We start from the raw sequence: 20,132 nt of genomic DNA on the forward strand, positions 1-20,132 counted from the left end.
TAGGTTATTGGGAATCTACAGTGTTTTATATAGATATATTGTGAGGCACTGTCTGGCACAGGGTTGTGGAAGGTGTGTTAGCATCACGTAGGTTGCTCACTTACATATGATGAGGGGCCCAGAATTTCTCTCTGTTATGGAGAAAAACAAACGTATAAAATTTAGAAGCATGACCTTTCTTAATAGTAATATACCAGCATGCATAGCATTTGTCGTCAAAGTATCTGGCTCCATCCAATGCATTTTAACCAATAGGCCATTATCAGTGGCTGGTAATGTAACGTTATTCCAAGTAATAAGTAGACTTATTCATTTACATTTATCACACCCATTGCAAAACATGAGGCTTTCTATTCAACACAATGATAGGCTACTAACTTATGAATCTCCCATTTTTTAATGACTTCTAAAAGCAGGATTACCATAATATATCAATTATAAAAAACACAAATTAAAGTTGAACTAAGATCTCCCACAATAAAACCTCATCATTGAACAAACATATAGATAATAATGTAGCAGCATTGTTCATTACTGCCAACAAAGCAGTTAAAGTGATACTAAAGTCTAATTTTTTTGCCCTTAAAAATAAAAACATGTTATACTTACCTGCTGTGTGAAGTAGTTTTGCACAGAGCAGCCCAGATCCTCCTTTCCTCTGGTCCCTTTTTGGTGCTCCTGGCCCCTCCCTCCTGTTGAGTGCCCTCACAGCAAGAAGCTTGCTATGGGGGCACCCGAGCCAAGCTGCAGCACCCTGTATCCATTCAGACAAGGAGCCGTAGTTTGGCCCCACCCCCTCTATCTCCTTTCTCCTTATTGACTAACTTACTTTGATTGAGAGCAGCGGGAGCCTGCTGTGTCTCAGCCAATCAGGAGGGAGAGTCCGGGATGGCAGAGGCACTCTTGCACATCGCTGGATAGAGATGTGGCTCAGGTAAGTATTAGGGGGGCTGGGGGGGCTGCTACACACAGAAGGTGTTTTATCTTAATGCATAGAATGCATTAAAGCGGAGGTCCACCCTAAAGTGGACCTCCGCTCATCGGAACCCTTCCCCCCTCCGGCGCCACAATTGGCACCTTTCAGGGGGGAGGAGGGTGCAGATACCTGTACAGTACAGGTATTCTGCACCCACTTCCGGGATAGCTCTCTGCGGAAAGGGGCGTAGATTACGCCCCTTTCCGCAAGTGCCCGCCCCTTTCCGCAAGTGCCCCGCTGCCTGCTGGGAAACACACAGATCCCAGAGGCAGCGGGGACCGTCCTTATTGCGCAGCGCGATTCGCGCATGCGCAGTAGGGAACCGGGAAATGAAGCCGAAAGGCTCCATTTCCTGATTCCCATACCCAAGATGGCGGCGGCAGCACCTTACAGACGATCTAGAGATCGGCTTCGGGTGCCGACATCGCGGGCGCGCTGGACAGGTAAGTGTCACTATTTTTAAAGTCAGCAGCTGCAGTATTTGTAGCTGCTGGCTTTTAAAAAAAAAAAAAAAACGCGGAGTCCCGGTGGACTCCCGCTTTAAGATAAAAAACCTTCTGCCTTTACAATCACATAACGTTCACATCGATATTTAATCCATCTGGAATCTGATAAATTCACCTTGTTCCCAGTGTAGAAACCTTTCTGGTTTTGTTGCAGCCACACCTGCTGGTCCCCATTCTATCTATCCCTATACATTTTAAACCTGTGTGATCCTTGTAATGCACTTTTAAAAAAAATGAAAGAAATAAGTGTTTTAAGACTTGTTTTTATATTATTAATTTGTTCCCCAATGCAAACCTCCAGTGCCCACATGGTCTGCCCCACACATACACTGCAGGCAATACACATTTAGTATGTTGAGAAACAAATACATTGATATTAAAATTGACCCCACAGACTTTGTGAAGCAAACATGGTTTAATTAGTCCTATGGTTTCTGTTCAGTGAGCACATTTTACATAACTTGGGAACCCTTTGAATTACATTAGGAGCTAATAAATTCCATGGAGAGGATGCTTTATTGTATATCACTGATAAGACATTACCCAAGACATCTTTTTCAGAATAGGTAAATGTCCATTTACAGTATGATCTTTTTGTACCCCAAAATTGTAAAGAAAAACCACAATCACCCTTTCATTGGAATGTGGAATTCTCAACCTTATGCTTTAGTAGATCAGTTTTAGCCACAAATTCAATTTCACCAGCTAGGCCAGCCTTTCTCAACCAGGGTTCTGTAGAACCATAGGCTTTCTCCAAAGGTTGCTTGAGTACTAACCAACTTCCAATGCTTCCAAAACCAACTATCTTTTTAGCTATCTCTAAGGAGGGTATTCTTGCAAATTACTACAAATGTAAGGATCATTATTATTATTTCCAGTCATCATTAAACTGATGTACTATGAGCTGTAGAGCTCAGAAAGATATTTCAAGGTTAAACCCATGCCAGAAGTTTTACAAAGGCTGATCTAGAAGAATCCATCTTTCAGTATTTTAGATGGTGCTCTATAAGCAGTCATTATATTACAATTGTGCCTCTTCTGCATAGATGAGCCTTTGGGAACCTTGTTTCTCACAAAGGGTGATGGTGACTATTTGGATGTGTATTCTTTAAGGTCAGTGGCTTTCAAGTGTGACTTGGTATAGAGATTGCCCTTTCTAATATAAAGGGTTAGATCTTAAAAGTTCACACTTTTAGATCAGCACTGATATCAAGAGAGCTGCATACCATCTAATTTATGATGCAATTTTGAAATCAGCATATCTAATTCTACTCTGTTCCATCTCCAGATAAAGATAACATTATCTATATATCCCCCCATAATATTGGAGAAAGTAAAGTAGAAGAAAAATATGTTTTTCTCCTCCCATCTGGCTATATTTAAATTTGCCAGGCTGGGGGTGAGTTTAGCCCCCATGGCCATGCACTTAGTTTGGATATAAAAAATATTATTAAACCAAAAACAGTACACCAAAAGATTACCCTTCTTAATGTAAATGGTTATAACTAAAAGGTTCACAATTATCAAAACAGAGCTGCATACATCTACGTTATCATTCAATGTTGACATGAACAAATATAATTTTACTCTGTCCCCACTCCAAATAAAGATAACATCAATTGTATATATTCATCATAAAATTATAGAAAGTTTATTATAAGAACAAAAATACTCTCTATGCACATCTAATCATAAATAGGCTTGCGTTGAACCTAGCCCCCATAACCATACCTTTATCTAGGACATAAAGATAATATTAAACCAAAAATTGTTCTTTGAGATGGAAAACAACTAACATTTCAATACAAATGCAACCTGTGGTTCTAAGTGGAACCCTGATCTAGTTAAATAAGGTTCTACTACCTCCAGGCCTCCAAAGAGAGTTATATTTATGTATAAGACTGCAATGTCAGCTGCTGTTAAATAATATTGATTCTCATATTGTATGTTCTCTAGTATATTGACGATATGCTCAGTGTCCTTAATATATGATAGAGTGGAAACTCCAATCAATTGCAGCACAATGTCAAAATGCTGCTCTAATTTACACATGACAGAAATGTTCCCACTCATAATAGGTCACCCTGGTGTGTTAACATGGGTTTTGTACCTTAGGTAGGTAGTTTTTAAGTGGTATGCAGGGAGCAGAGGTTATCAAAAACATATTTTTGATATAATACTCTCCCAACAACTTTCTATAATCCCAGCATTCTATTCCTGTTTAAATTAAATAGTAGGGTTATCCATCAATAATCTGCACAAATCTTTATCAGATAGACTCTGTTCATATGACTACAATAATCACCTTTATTTAATATGTCGTCTCAGTTAGTGCCCGTACCCCCTAATACAGGGATATGCAATTAGTGGACCTCTAGCTGTTGCAGAACTTCAAGTCCCATGAGGCATAGCAAGACTCTGACAGCAATAAGCATGACACCCAGAGGCAGAGGCATGATGGGACTTGTAGTTTTGCAACAGCTGGAGGTCCGCTAATTGCAGATCAATGCCCTAATGTATCAATTAAGTATAATTTATCTTTTAATATAATCATTTATTTTATTAGACTTCTTAACATTGCATTTCTTGGTATCATCCAGAACCATCTCTTTAAACGTTACCATACATTTGTTACAGTAATATTAATAAGAGGCATATTCACCAAAATGAGCATAAGCCCTCCTGTTCATTTTAGTATTTTTTTTTTCATAAGCTCTGACATGAAATACTTATTAAGGTCAATCCTCCTGATGAACGTTTAGACATCTATGTATGTCCCAAACTTCTCCAAAGTTCTGTTAGATATACATTTTAGTCCCTCGCCAATAACTTTTAATTCAATCTCATTCAGTTTGGTATTACTTAAATTAAAAATTCCCTTGCCCATCATTCCCCTTTCCTTTTCCCTTTTCTGAGTTTTCCCCTTCTTCTTCCTTGTTCTTCCCCTTTTTATACCTCCATTCCTTTGTCCATAACTTATTTTCCCTAAAAAAGGGAAACATTTTTAAAGGTATATACAGATATAAGCTATTTCTGTTTACAATAGTTTTTATTGAATAATCAAAAAGAAAGGAAAAAAAAGTAAAATTTCCATCTCATCAGCATTAGGGATGAGCCGAATACCCCCCCCCCCCCCCCCACCCCCAGTTCGGTTCGCACCAGAACCAGTGAACGGACCAAAAATTTGTGCAAACTTTAGAACCCCATTAAAGTCTATGGGACTCGACCGTTCAAAATCAAAAGTGCAAATTTTAAAGGCTAATATGCAAGTTATTGTCCTAAAAAGGGTTTGGGGACCCGGCTCCTGCCCCAGGGGACATGTATCAATGCAAAAAAAAGGGAGAACTGATTTTAATGACGCTTAAAGTGAAAAAAAGTAATGAAATATTCCTTTAAATATCATGCCCGGGGGGTGTCCATCATGCCTGCGAAGTGGCACGTGTTTCCTATGTTTAGAACAGTCCCTGCACAAAATGACATTTCTAACGGAAAAAAAGTCATTTAAAACTGCCTGCGGTTTTAATGTAATGTCTGGTTCTGGCAATATGGATGAAAATCATTGAGAAAAATGGCATGGGTAGCCCCCCTGCCCATTACCAGCCCCTTTGGGTCTTGTATGGATATTAAAAAAAAGGAAAGGCGTGGGGCCCCCAGGCCCTATATACACAGAACAGCAGTATACAAGTGGTGCAAACAAGACAGGGACTGTGTAGGTTTTTTGTGTTAAGTAGAATCTGTTTGTAATTTTGAACTGGAACATTTTTAAAGTGTAGCTCCAGTCAAAAAAATCTATTTTTAAGCTGTTTGGAAAACATAGGGAAGGGTTATCACTCCTGTAACAGTTTTCTTTTCCGTCTGTGCACCTCTTCAGAAGATTTCACCTCACTTTCTGTCCAAATGACCAATGTTTTTTGAAAAATTGGGTTTTTTAGTAAAACAAGGATTGGGATAAAGCATCAGTGGAGAGGAGACACGTTTTTCCCATATAAACTCTTAGGCCGCGTACACACGCGGGGACTGTTCGCTCAACTTTGTCCGCTGAACAGTGTTTCGGCGGACAGTCCGCTCGTGTGTGGGCTTTCAGCGGACAGTTTCAGCGGACAGTTCCGAAAAACTGTCCACTGAAACTTTGTTTCAGCGAACAGTCCCCTCGTGTGTAGGCTTGTTCGTCAAACTAAGTTCCGCGCATGCTCAGAAAGGATTTACACGCCGAAGTTTGCATTGCAGTGTATAGGACGTCGTTTTCTAGTCCCGTCATACGTGCCGTTCACGTCATCGCGCACGGTTTCAGCGGACTGTTCGTTCGTCGTGTGTGGCCAAGTCCGTCCATGCTAATTTTGAGCGGACTGTCCGCTGAAACTGTTTGACGGACAAAGTTGAGCGAACAGTCCCCGCGTGTGTACGCGGCCTTACAGGAGAGAATTTCCCTTCCTAGGGGTAGATTTCATCTCACTTCCTGTTGTCTCCTTCCGTTTGAAAGTAGTAGACGTTTGTAAGTTGAATGTTTGAAAGTAGGGGCCTGCCCTATATGCTCTGCAGAAATATGGGCCTAAAGCAGTGATGGCGAACCTTGGCACCCCAGATGTTTTGGAACTACATTTCCCATGATGCTCAGCTACACTGCAGAGTGCATGAGCATCATGGGAAATATAGTTCCAAAACATCTGGGGTGCCAAGGTTCGTCATCACTGGCCTAAGGTGTTGGTGTTGCCACAACACTGTAAGCCCTCAAAGTGACTCTTGGTGGGTGCTGGAACGTCCTGCTGTGAACTATTATATCAAGATTTGTAAGTACATGTCATTGTTGAACAGTGGTAAAAAAATTGGGCCTTTGGTGGTGGTGGTGCTGGTGCCACAACACTGTAAGTCCTCACAGTTACTCTCGGTGGGTGCTGGAACGGACCCTGCTGTGAAATATTATATCAAGAATTGTAATTACATGCACCTGTTAAACAGGGGCAGAAAAATTGGGCCTTAGGCACTGGTGCTACAACACCTCACAGAAACTCTAGTTGGAGAGCAGGAATGACCCCTGCTGCAAAGTATTGCATCAGAAATTGTAATTACACGCCCCTGGGGCTGAAAAATTGGGCCTTAGCCACTGGTGGCGGTGCCCAGAACCAAAAATTTTCTTACAAGCTATCAGCATGAACATTGAGGAGGAAGAGGATAGTCAGTCAGCATAACAGGATAGTCACTCAGCATCACCATAGGCAGTCTTGAAGTCTTGAAGGGATCTGACATTTAAAAAAAATAATGATTCAGTTACATCAGCTTCAGGTGCTTGGTAGCTGATGGTGATCCAAGACTGATTCATCTTTATGAACATCAGTCGATCGTCTGAGTCTGACTGACCGAAGCCTCAGCAACACGTTGTCCAGGACCAGGAATTTGTAACATCCCAGTCTCTGGGAACGCGTTGCACAGACCTTTCTGCAATGCTTCCCAGAGATGTCTCATCCTCTGCTCCCTCTGCGATGGCAAGATAAGGTCCGCAACCTTACCCTTGTACCGTGGATCAAGGAGAGTTGCCAGCCAGTACTGATCCCTCTCCTTGATCCGCTGAATACGAGGATCCTTCCGCAGGCTTTGCAGGAACAGGGTGGCCATGCAGAGTAGGTTAGCTGAGGAATTCGGTCCTGAGTCCTCTGGGTCACTAAGGATGACATGATCTGCAGCCACCTCCTCCCAGCCACGTACAAGTCCACAGGTTTCTTGGGACTGTAAATGATCCCTAAAAGACTGCTGCTGATGCTGAGTGCCAGGCTCCACCCTCATGCTGACACAATCCTCGTTGTCCTCTTCCTGTGTGATCGGGGGGGGCCAGCAGGAACACTGTCTGGATAAAGAGAGCCTTGAGAGGCAAGGAAGTCCTCCTCTTCCTGCCTCTGTTCTGCCTCGTGTGCCCTGTCCATTATTCCATGCAGCGTGTGCTCCAACAGGCGGACAACAGGGACAGTGTCACTGATGCATGCACTGTCACTGCTCACCATCCTCGTGGTCTCCTCAAATGGTGACGGAAAAGAGCATGCATCCCTGATCATGGCCCACTGGCGTAGGGAAAAAAAAAACAAGCTCCCCTGACCCTGTCCTGGTGCTGTAGTCGCACAGGTACTCATTGATGGCCCTCTGCTGCATGTGCAGCCGCTGCAGCATGGCCAACGTTGAGTTCCACTTGGTGGGCATGTCACAGATTAGGCGGTTCTTGGACAGGTTCAATTCCTTTTGGAGGTCAGCCAGCTCAGCACTGGCATTATATGACCGGCGGAAATGCACACAGACTTTCCTGACCTGCCTCCAGACATCCTGTAAGCCCGAGTACCTGCCCAAGAACCGCTGCACCACCAAGTTAAGGACATGAGCCACACAGGGCACATGGGTCAGTTGTCCCTGTCGGAGGGCGGAGAAGAGGTTGGTGCCATTGTCACAAACCACCATTCCTGGCTTAAGCTGGCGTGGCATCAACCACCTCTCAGCCTGCCCCTGCAGAGCTGACAAAATATCTGCCCCAGTGTGGCTCCTGTCCCCCAAGCACACCAGAGCAAACACGGCATGGCATATTTTTGCCTGTGTACTTGCGTAGCCCCTTAAACACCTACGGAGCACTGCTGGTTCAGAGGACAAAGCATAGGAAGAGGCCATGGAGGAAGAAGAAGAGGAGGGGGTGGAGGAGAGAGGTGTGTCACAATCACCAGTAGTAGCATTTTGGAGGCATGGTGGCGGAACAACCTCCAACACTACTGCACCTTGTCCTGCATCCTTCCCAGCTGCCAGAAGGGTCACCCAATGCGCCGTGAAAGAAAGGTAACGTCCCTGTCCATGCCTGCTGGACCAAGAGTCAGCGGTAATATGCACCTTACCGCTGACCGCCCTGTCCAGCAAGGCATGGACATTGCCTTCCACATGCCGGTAGAGAGCAGGAATTGCCTTACGTGAGAAAAAGTGGCATTTGGGAACCTGCCACTGAGTAACCGCACATTGCACAAACTCACGGAAGCAGACCGAGTCTACCAACTGAAAAGGCAGCAGTTGAAGTACTAGCAATTTAGCCAAGCTAGCATTCAACCGCTGGGCATGTGGATGGCTGGGAGTGAACTTCTTTCGACGGTCCAGCAGCTGGGCAGGGAAATTTACCTGGTACAATCGGAGGTCAGTGTACCACTAGCAGCGTGCCCGCAAGTACTTGGCTGTAACACACTTAATTCTACAACTTCATTCCTCTCAGTGCAGGTTTCAGAGAGGACTGAAGGTCAGAATACACAGATCCGTGGTGCAGCCATTAGCTACAGCTGCTGAATGAATGATTTGTATCCGACAGGGCTTTAGATCAACTTCTGTTTAACTGCAGTGGCCACTCAAGGGTTGAAATTTGGCTGGTTAAGCAGGGATTTTGATCCAGGTAAGCCGTATTATAAGCTTACCTGTAGGTAGAAATCACAAAGCGGGCTTTATTCCTGCTTTAATGCACTTTGTTTAAGCTTATGTTACGGCAGCTCATTCAAATGAATTCACTTTATTGGCAACACAGGGCACCACAATACACAATGCTGAGCTACCTGCCGTGTGGTGTGCTACAATGCATGTGTCTTGGTGCAGCGTTGCTTCAGTGTGTTGGGATGCCATTAAAAAAACTACACTGTTAAAAGTTTCTTTTTTTTTGCCTTCCCCTGGATCAGCTGTGGGTATAAGATTTTTTTTCCATGTCCACTTATTCATTTGTTCTTCACTATTGGTTGAACTAGATGGAACTGTGTCTTTTTTTCAATCTAACTATAAAACTTTGCCCCCAAGCACCCTCAAAAAGTATTCTTTTCCTCAGCCCACATTCCTGCCAGGTCCACACTGTGCTGCCCGCTTGGCAATGCAGATGTGATTTTATGAAAATCCAAGTGGCTTAAAAAACAACATGTCTCTAAGTGAATTGAAGGTATTTTATCATGCCTTTTGTAGGTGTGATAGTGTGAAGTAAGAATGGTTGGGTCTCCCACTAGAATCATTACTTCAAGATAATCTGATCTTAAAAAGAAAATGTTGTCCCTGTGGGGATGGTGGTTTAGCATGAACCCTGCCTGTCACTTAGGCTGGGTTCACACTGCTGCGGCTAGGAGACCCGTATGTGATTCGCACCGCACTGCAGTGCAAATCACATCCGATCTCTGTGCGATGCGAGTTCAGCCATACAGAAAGTATGGCTGAATTTGCATCGCACCCGCTCCAAACTCGCACAGGACCCTTTTTTTGGTCCGCAGCAGAATCGGATCGCATGGGTGTTCACACCATGCGATACGATTCCTGTCCGAGTTTGCAGATCACACTGCGATATGCGAACTGATCTGGGGGTGTCATTAAGGTTTCACTGACACTCCCAGCAGTCCGCATAGGGCAGTGTGAACTTCCGGCGGGAGGCATGCGATGCGGGAACCCGCCGCGGATTCGCGGCGTTCCCGCATCGCTTCAGTGTGAACCCAGCCTTAATGCAATTTTTAAAGGTGTAAGTCCAATAGGAGTGTGAATAATTTAGACGTAGACTACATTGAGGTGCTCCTTAGTGGTGCAGGTTGAGGGTGTTCATAATTAGTTTTCCTTTGATCATAATCAAAATAGTGTTCCTTTATGCTAACACAGGCACCAGGAAAATGGGCTGAAGGCTTATGCCGCGTACACACTAGCGGAATGTCCAACAGAGAAAATCCGACGGAAGCTTTTCATCGTATATTCCGATCGTGTGTATGCCTCATCTGACTTTTTTTTTTACGAAAATTCTGACGGACCTAGAAATATAACAATTTTTAAATATTTCCGACGGAACCAATTCCTTTCGGGAAAACCGCTCGTCTGTATGCTGTTCCGACGGTCCAAAAACGGCGCATGCTCTGAAGCAAGTACGAGACGGAGGTTATTGGCTACTGGCTATTGAACTTCCTTTTTCTAGTGTGTACACAAGACAGTTTCAGCAGAACTCCGTTGGAAAAACCTTCAAAGTTTATTCCGATGGGAAAACCGGTCATGTGTACGCAGCATTAAGGTAACCTGAGAGATTGTCCAAGAGTCCCTCAAATTCCAGATGCTAAACCATTGTACTTTTCTGTAATGTTTTAAAGGTTTGAGTGCAGGGATCATGAAAAGTTCTAATCACAAAGTCACAATGCAGTAATGTAACAATACGGTAAGAGGAGGGTACATACGTGATACACCTGTAAGATATGGGAAGAGTGGCAAAGAAGTAATGTCTTCATTGTTTTTGTCTCCACCAGCCTTTGATTTTGTCTCATGTCAGTCTCTCGTCTCTCCCCGCAGGGTGCCGGCTTCCCATGTCCCAGCAAGGGTTGCCCAATGATGGGACATTATGCAGACAAGTATTCTGGAATCACATCGGCCTCTCAGATATTTTACTTAAACACCGGAGATCTTAAAGTCTTTTCCCGTAAGTTTCAAGATTCATTTCTTCACCAACCCTTTACGGTTGGTTACAATCCCTACTCAATCCATTCATGGTAGAAATCATAATGTAACTCAAATAATGTGGAGATCTAATTATAAAGATAAACATTAACATTGTGTTTTGTCAGCATGGTGTGGGATTGATTTTAAAGCGGGAGTCTGCCGGGAGTTCCGCCGTTTTTTTTTTTTTAAAGCCAGCAGCTACAAATACTGCAGCTGCTGACTTTTAAAATAAGGACACTTACCCGCCCAGTGCGCCCGCGATGTTGGCACCCGAAGCCGAACTCTCGATCATCTCTCGGGTGCTGCCGCCGCCATCTTGGGTATGGGAATCAGGAAGTGGAACCTTTTCGACTTCATTTCCCGGTTCCCTACTGCGCATGCGCGAGTCGCGATGTGCAATAAGGATGGTTCCGCTGTCTCTGGGATCCGTGTGTTTCCCAGCAGGCAGCGGGGGACTTTCGGAAAGGGAATCTACGCCCCTTTCCGCAGATAGCTATGCCGGAAGTGGGTGCAGATACCTGTACTGTACAGGTACCTGCACCCCCCCTCCTCCCTGAAAGGTGCCAATTGTGGCGCCGGAGGGGGGGAGGATTCCAATGAGCGGAAGGTCCACATTAGGGTGGACCTCCGCTTTAAGTTCTCTATAAATCAAGAGAGGAAACAATGAACTTAGGGCAAAGGTGGAACAGCTTTATTTATTTTTATTGTGCATTGGGTTTTAAGAAAGAAGAATTCATAAAGACAGTTTCAGGACCTTGTAGCACATTGTAGATTGAAATGTGGAAAGGTAACTTTTAAATAAAATCACATTTAAAAATGACTTCTGTACCACGTACAGTACATATGTTTCTGATTTTATGAAGAAAAAAAATGTTTTAATTTGAATTGTCCCATTATCTTCTATCCTCCAGGCTGGAGATACCAGATCACTGTTTACACTTCTGGCAGTCTGGCTGTTCTTGGATCCTTTTCCATGTCCTTAGAAGGATCTAATGGAAAGACTAAGGATTACACATTATACAGGTGTGTAATATTTGTTTGTATTTATTAGAAGTTGAAATAGTTAGCAAAATTTTTTTGCAGCAATTAAAGTGTATCTATAATGCAAAGTAATTCAGCTTACCAGTCCTTAGATGTGGTGGCTGCATTTGTTTTCTTTTTTAGGCTTTTTTTTTCACCTGGTGATTCTGCCAGTAACACACTTTTTGTCCAATGGTGACAACACTCATCACCATACAATATTCTGATGCAGTATTGTCACCCTAGGATAGAACTAAAGAACATCTCCCACGCTTCTCTTCTCCATAGCCATGGGTGTACTGTAGTCCTGAAAGATAGCTGAAAACAACATAACTGGTCATAGCCAGCACAATCAGTGAGCACAGGAAGTTATCAGCTAACAAGTTTTCTGGCAGGATCAACAGGTTTGTTATGCACTTATTGAACAGATATAATGAAACAGTTTCAGTCATTTAACCAACCAAAAGGCAGAAATAAGTTCCTTGTTATACGTGCAATTGTCTGCAAGGGTCATTGCTTCTATCTGTGTCTTTGTACTTGTTTGAAAAAAATGCATACATTTAATGCACATAAACTGCACTGGTTTTGTATTCTACAGGGGATTCATTAAAACGGGCACATCATATACAGCATTTATTGATGCTGAGATTAATGTTGGACAAATAAGTAAGGTGACATTTGTCTGGAATGGTCTCGTGTTTGGAAATGTACGTCTTGGTGCTTCCTCTGTGACAGTGCAGCCTGGGAAGGATGGAGCAACGTGAGTATTTCCTCTTGGAGTCACTTTTAAAAAATGTCCACAAACTATTAAGTCATATATCAAATGCTGTTATACCAGAAGGTCAACGACAGCCAGGGGCCTTATTTTCTTTGTGCTCAAGTTAAATTTTGGTCTTTTGGCTTAATATATATATATATATATATATATATATATATATATATATATATTTTTATAGAAAGAAAGTTCAAAGGATTGCTGCACAAATAATTATTAAAATAAAAAACATACACAAATCCATTAACCACTTACAGACCAGACCATTTTGCTGGTCAAAGACCAGACCACTTTTTGCGATTCGGCACTGCGTCACTTTAACTGACAATTGCGCGGTCATGCGACGTGGCTCCCAAACAAAATTGACGTCCTTTTTTTCCCACAAATAGAGCTTTCTTTTGGTGGTATTTGATGACCCCTATGGTTTTTATTTTTTGGGCTATAAACGAAAATAGAGCAACAATTTTGAAAAAAATTCTTTATTGTTTACTTTTTGTTATAATAAATATCCCCCAAAAATATATAAAAAACATTTTTTTCCCTCAGTTTAGGCCGATACGTATTCTTCTACATATTTTTGGTAAAAAAAATTGCAATAAGCGATTATTGACTGGTTTGCGCAAAAGTTATAGCGTTTACAACATAGGGCTAGTTTTATGGCATTTTTATTAATAATTTTTTATTAATAAATAGCGCTCGCGATGGCAGGGCGGCATTGAAGATTGGACGTACCTGTACGCCAATATGCCTGCCTGTGCCCTTTTGCGATGTACATTGGCGTGCGCTGGTCAGGAACCGGTTAAAGATATTCCATCCATTTCAAGTTTTGGGCTTAGGGCAATAAAAAACAAGGAAATGAATGAGAGCTGGATACAATCCCCGGCATCACTTTTCTACGTGGTGACACCTTATGTGAAAAAATATCAATGGTGATGATAATAAAGATACAAAAATGTATACCCATACATCATCACTATATATACATTATCTCACAAAATTGAGTACACCCCTCATGTTTTTGTAAATAATTTATTATATCTTTTCATGTGACAACACTGAAGAAATTACACTTTGCTACAATGTAAAGTAGTGAATGTACAGCTTGTATAACAGTGTACATTTACTGTCTCCTCAAAATAACTCAACACACATTAATATCTAAATGCCATTAATGTCTAAATCTCTGTCAACAAAAGGGAGTACACCCCCTAAGTGAAAATGTCCATATTGGGCCCAATTAGCCAATTTCCCTCCCTGGTGTCATGTGACTTGATAGTATTACAAGGTCTCAGGTGTGAATGGGGAGCGGGTGTGTTAAATTGGGTGTCTCTCATATTGGTTACAGGAAGTTCAACATGGCACCACATAGCAAAGAACTCTCTGAGGATCTGAAAAAAAAGAATGGTTGCTCTACATAAAGATGGCCTAGACTATAAGATTGTCAAGACCCTGAAACTGAGCTGCAGCACGGTGGCCAAGACCATACAGCAGTTTAACAGGACAGGTTCCTCTCAGAACAGGCCTCGCCATGATCGTCCAAAGAAGTTGAGTGCACATGCTCAGCATCATATCTAGAGGTTGTCTTTGGGAAATAGACATATGAGTGCTGCCAGCATTGCTGCAATGGTTGAAGGGGTGGGGGGCAGCCTGTCAGTGCTCAGACCAAACGCCGCACACTGCATCAAATTGGTCTACATGGCTGTCGTCCCAAAAGAAGGCCTCTTCTAAAGGTGATGCACAAGAAAGCCTGCAAACAGTTTGCTGAAACCAAGCAGACTGCTGGAACCATGTCCTGTGCTCTGATGGGACCAAGATAAACTTATTTGGTTCAGATGGTGTCAAGAGTGTGTGGCAGCAACCAGGTGAGGAGTACAAAGACAAGTGTGTATTGCCTACAGTCAAGCATGATTGTGGGAGTGTCATGGTCATGCCGGCACTGGGGAGCTACAGTTCATTGAGGGAACCATGAATGCCAACATGTACTGTGACATACTGAAGCAGAGCATGATCACCTCCTTTCAGAGACTGGGCCTCAGGGCAGTATTTCAGCACGATAACGGCCCGAAGTACAACTCCAAGATGACCACTGCCTTGATAAAGAAGCTGAGGGTAAAGGTGATGGACTGGCCAAACATGTCTCCAGACCTAAACCTGATTGAGCATCTGTGGGGCATCCTCAAATGAAAGATGGAGGGGCGCAAGGTCTCTAACATCCACCAGCTCCGTTATCTCATCGTGGAAGAGGATTGAGGACCTGTGAAGCTCTGGTGAACTTCATGCCCAAGAGGGTTAAGTGCTGGAAAATAATGGCAGCCACAAAAAATATTGACAGGTTGGGTCCAATTGGGACATTTTCACTTAGAGGTGTACTCCATTTTTGTTGCCAGCGGTTTAGACATTAATGGATGTGTGTTGTTATTTTAAGGGGACAGCAAATTTACACTGTTATACAAGCTGTACACTCAATACTTTACATTGTAACAAAGTGTAATTTCTTTAGTGTTGTCACATGAAAAGATATAATAAAATATTTACAAAAATGTGAGGGGTGTACTCACTTTTGTGAGATACTGTACATATATCAAAACTTCATTCAAAAACGACTCAACACTAAATTACACAGAAATAATTAATCAAAAATGTCTATAGAACGACCTTTACATACAAAGAGGTATAAATCCATATCCGAGTTCAATCCCTTAGGATGCAGTGTATCTAAACAATGTATCCACTGTACTTCTTCCTTTCTTAAAATCAACTCACAATTACCACCTATTCTATTCTTGTATTGCATTGTACTGTCTACCCCAATGTTGTAAAGCGCTGCGTAAACTGTCGGCACTATATAAATCCTGTATAATAATAAGAATAATATAATAATAATATTCCGATTAACTCAATCTATGACCATAAATTTTATATATATGACCATAATCACGTGCTCTTTTTAATAAAGTGCCTTGCGAAAGCCAACTGTATTGTTATCACCTATTGAATATTTATGACATGCAATGTGATCTTTGATTTGCAGTGTAGCCTCACCCATAGAGAGGAGCTCACATGGCCATTTAATCACATAAACAACAAAAGAAGATTGACAAATATAATATCCCTTAATGGTAATGCTTTGTCCTCTATGTGGGTGAGGAAAAAAAAAAGTGCCTTTTATCATAGAATTGCACTGAATACTATTCAAACAAGGATCCATTGTTGCGGGGTCCTAAAAAGGTCATAGTAGGGATTGGTGTGCAGTACTGATCAGTCCTCAGCAGTCTATCACGTAGTGGTTTACCTCATCTGTAAGAAGAAAGAAGAGGTACATTAAACTCAGGGATTATTGGATAATTGTCCCTGAGTATAGACCAGTGTTTTCTGATAATACTGAAAACATGAACTTTAATGTCATCCCAGTCTTAGTCTGTAAGGTTCAATACTGAGTTGGCCCACCCTTTGCAGCTATAACAGCTTCAATTCTTCAGGGAAGGCTGTCTATAAGGTATAGGAGTGTGTCTATGGGAATGTGCATTTGTGAGTTCAGGCACTGATGTTGGACGAGAAGACCTGGCTCACAGTCTCCACTCTAATTCATCCTAAAGGTGTTCTATCGGGTTGAGGTCAGGACTCTGTGCAGGCCAGTCAAGTTCCTCCACCCCAAACTCGCTCATCCGTGTCTTTATGGACATTGCTTTGTGTACTTTTGCGCAGTCATGATGGAACAGGAAGGTGCCATTCCCAAACTGTTCCCACAAAGTTGGGAGCATGAAATTGTCCAAAATGTCTTGGTATGCTGATGCCTTAAGAGTTTCCTTCACTGGAACTAAGGGGCCAGGCCCAACTCTGAAAAACAACCCCACGCCATAATCCCCCATCCACCAAATGATTTGGACCCGTACACAAAGCAAGATCCATAAAGACATGGATGAGCGAGTTTGGGGTGGAGGAACTTCAACTCAACCCGATAGAACACCTTTGGGATTAGTTAGAGTGGAGACTGTGAGCCAGGTCATCCCGTCCACATCAGTGCCTGACCTCACAAATACGCTTCTGGAAGAATGGTCAAACATCCCTATAGACAGAATCCTAAACCTTGTGGACAACCTTCCCAGAAGAGTTGATGCTGTTATGGCTGCAAAGGGTGGGCCAACAATATTGAAGAGTATATATGTATGTGTATATATATATATATATATATATATATATATATATATATATATATATATATTTTTTTTTTTTATTACACTCTGCTGTGGAATCATTATTAGCTATTTTACAAGCATCTCTCTCTTTCTATGTCCTACTGCAATCTATAGGGCCCACACCTACAGTATGCCATTTAGTATAGGCCTGTGATGGCAAACCTTGGCACCCCAGATGTTTTGGAACTACATTTCCCATGATGCTCAACTACACAGCAGAGTGCATGAGAATCATGGGAAATGTAGTTTCAAAACATCTGGGGTGCCAAGGTTCGCCATCACTGGTATAGGCCATTTGGCCCCTTAAACTTCAATAAGTGTGCATGAAAAACGTGTGAAAAAAATACATCAAAACACATATAAAAATAATACAATGCCCATGAAAATATAGACGCACAAGTGTGAACCTATCCTTAGACAGTTGTCATCAGAATAGGAGTCTCCATTGGAAGATTTACCTTCACCTTTTGCTCTGCTTTTGACTCTGAATTGTTGGATTTCCCATCACATTCTGTCCCAGTAACAATACTTATCAACACAAATAGAGGCTGGCTCTACCCAGCGGTGACTTAGACACCGATAAAACTCTTCCCTACTGCATCTTCCAGGTGCATGAGATTTAAATGACAGCAATTTACAACCAGCGAATGTTTGGTGAAAGTCACATTCACTGCTTGATAAATACGCCCCTATGAATTGTTAGCATAAGCTAAACTTTTTAAAACTACAAAACAGAACAAATTTATCGATAACGGGATGTTATTTATGTTCTTTATGTTCAGATACTCATTCTGTAGCAGTGCCTCCGTGTCATCAGGATCCCCCCAGATTCTCAGTCTGTGCTAACCACTGTAATCCTCACTGAACCAGAAGATGAAGCTTTTCTTCCCATTTACCCCAAGAAATATTGAATGCAAGAAATATGGTAATGATGTTTTTACCTTGTGTATCTTCTGCATCTTGAAAAGCAAGTGATCATCTGCAGGAGATGGGTCAAATGTCAGCTATAAACTTTACTGTCCTCCCTTCATGTGGGATGGCTGACTCCAAATACTGGGGGAAGCCATTTTTCTTCTTAACACAAGCAAATCCTGTGTACTACTCGGTAAAAGATGTACTAGGTGAAATCGTTTTACTGTTTAAAATTGCATGATAATAACTCCTAGTGGTCTATTTATAAAAAAAAAAATACATAGCCAATCATTCAGCCAATTTGCATGTTTTATCGTTCTGTGTGAATTGGGTAAAAACGAATGTTCTTCATTCATTGTTCTTCTGTTCTCTTCTCTTTTATTATGGGCAGTAGATGGAGCTGAGAAGCACAGGAAATAGATATGTCTTTATAACAGGAGATACAGTGTTATGCCCCATACACATGGTCGGAAATTCTGATGGAGAAAGTCCGATCGGATTATGTTGTCCGAAAATCCGATCGTGTGTGGGCTCTATTGGACTTTTTTTGTTGGAATTTCTGACGGAAAAAGTTTGAGAGCTGGATTTAAAATTTTCCGACAACAAAATACGATTGGACTTTTTCCGATCGTGTGTAGAGAATTCCGACGCACAAAGTGCCACGCATGCTCAGAAAAAAATTTGAGATGAAAGCTATTGGCTACTGGCCTCTACGTAGTCCCATCGTATGTTCCGAACGTCACCTCGTTCTCAACGATCGGATTTTCCGACACCTTTGTGCGACCGTGTGTATGCAACACAAGTTTCGGCCAAAATCCGTCTGAAAAATCCAATTGATTTTGTGGTCAGTGTATTTATTTCCTATGCTTATCAGCTCCATCTAGTGGCCATAATCCTATATTTTAATACTGCCCATAATAAAGTAACATTTGTTCAGAAGAGAAACAAGTACCCTAAAGAACATTTGTTTTTGCCCAATTTGCACAGAACAAGTGTACATGCCATTTGCTAGACAAATGCCTGTCATTTTTTTTATGCAGCTTCCAGGGTTAGATTTAGTCAACCCTAGAACCTGTGTTCGTTGTTAGCTGGTAAAGGTAAGCTGACATTCCCTCTGCAAATGTTCACAGGCCACACAAAGCTGTAACTCTCAGATTGTAAACATATATGGTCATGTTTTCAAATGCAAATTTTTGAAAGTTGTTTTACTGTTTGAAGATGTGTACAAATAAATGCTTAATAAATATTGCTTTGTTGCCTCCCTCTGAGTGTCACCACTGTGCCTTTTTGTCCTATGCCACCTTTCTAGTAATTTGAGTAAAGCTAGTCGTACATTAGGGTAGCCCAGCCCCACAGTATAGAAACACCCTCTAATGCCCCGTACACACGACCAGACTTTTCAACATCAAAAGTCTGACGGAATGATTCCGGCAGACTATTCGAATGTGTGTGGGCTGCAGCGGACTTTTGATTTGCAAAAGTCTGACAGACTTTAGAAATGGAATGAATGAATGAATGAATGAAATACTTGTATAGCGCACAATGCGAACTGAATCGCCTCTAGGCGCTGTGGCGAGCTTTGATCATCTGCTAAAAGAGGAAGGTCTTGAGTTTTTTCCTAAAAGCCAGGTGATTTTCTTCCAGGCGGATGTTGATTGGTAGAGCATTCCATAGCCGAGGCCCTTGGACAGCGAATCTCCGATCACCCTTGGATTTATACCGGGCTTTGGGCACGAGGCGGAGGTTTTTGTTGGTTGATCGAAGACTGCGGTTTGGTGTGTAATGATTTATTTTCTCCATTAGGTATTGCGGAGCTTCTCTATGCACGCATTTGTGGGTGAGGCAAAGGGTCTTGAACGTGATCCGATTTTTTACGGTTAGCCAATGTAAGCTCCTCAGTGAAGGAGAAATGGATTCCCAGGTTTTTTTTCCTGTTATCAGCCTTGCCGCCGTGTTTTGGATCAGTTGTAATCGCGCAAGTTGATATTGTGGTAATCGTATGTAAAGCGAGTTTGCGTAGTCCAGTCGTGAATTAATGATTGTTCCAACTACCACTGCTTTGTCATTCTTTGGGATAAAAGGGATGAGTCTGCGAAGCATGCGCAGCAGATGGTGAGATCGACTGACTACAGATCCTATTTGCGCATCCATTGACATTTGTGCGTCTAAAATAACCCCGAGACTCTTCGCTTTGGTCTTTGGGGAGATAGTCTGCCCAAAGACGGTTGGTGGAGACCAGGAGGTTTTGGTTGCGGGCTTATGATTTGGGTGTAAGATAAGAAGCTCTGTCTTTGATTGGTTCA

The 20,132-nt window shown here is 42.3% G+C and overlaps 1 protein-coding gene across 1 annotated transcript in view; it reads left to right on the plus strand.

The window, feature by feature from the left end:
* The window catches only part of LOC143930104 (pancreatic lipase-related protein 2-like), a 42,970-nt gene extending 23,878 nt beyond the window's left edge, over positions 1–19,092 (plus strand). The window contains exons 10-13 of the mRNA XM_077454058.1: positions 10,780–10,906; positions 11,838–11,949; positions 12,545–12,706; positions 17,700–19,092. Coding sequence (XP_077310184.1) covers positions 10,780–10,906; positions 11,838–11,949; positions 12,545–12,706; positions 17,700–17,763 — 465 coding nt within the window. The 3' untranslated portion in view covers positions 17,764–19,092. The remainder of the gene's footprint in view (positions 1–10,779; positions 10,907–11,837; positions 11,950–12,544; positions 12,707–17,699) is intronic.
* The last annotated feature ends 1,040 nt before the right edge of the window (positions 19,093–20,132 follow it).

Source organism: Lithobates pipiens, unplaced genomic scaffold (assembly GCF_037356315.1).
Source record: "Lithobates pipiens isolate NorthernLeopardFrog02 unplaced genomic scaffold, aLitPip1_a1.2 Scaffold_25, whole genome shotgun sequence".
Classification (NCBI taxonomy): Eukaryota; Metazoa; Chordata; class Amphibia; order Anura; family Ranidae; genus Lithobates; species Lithobates pipiens.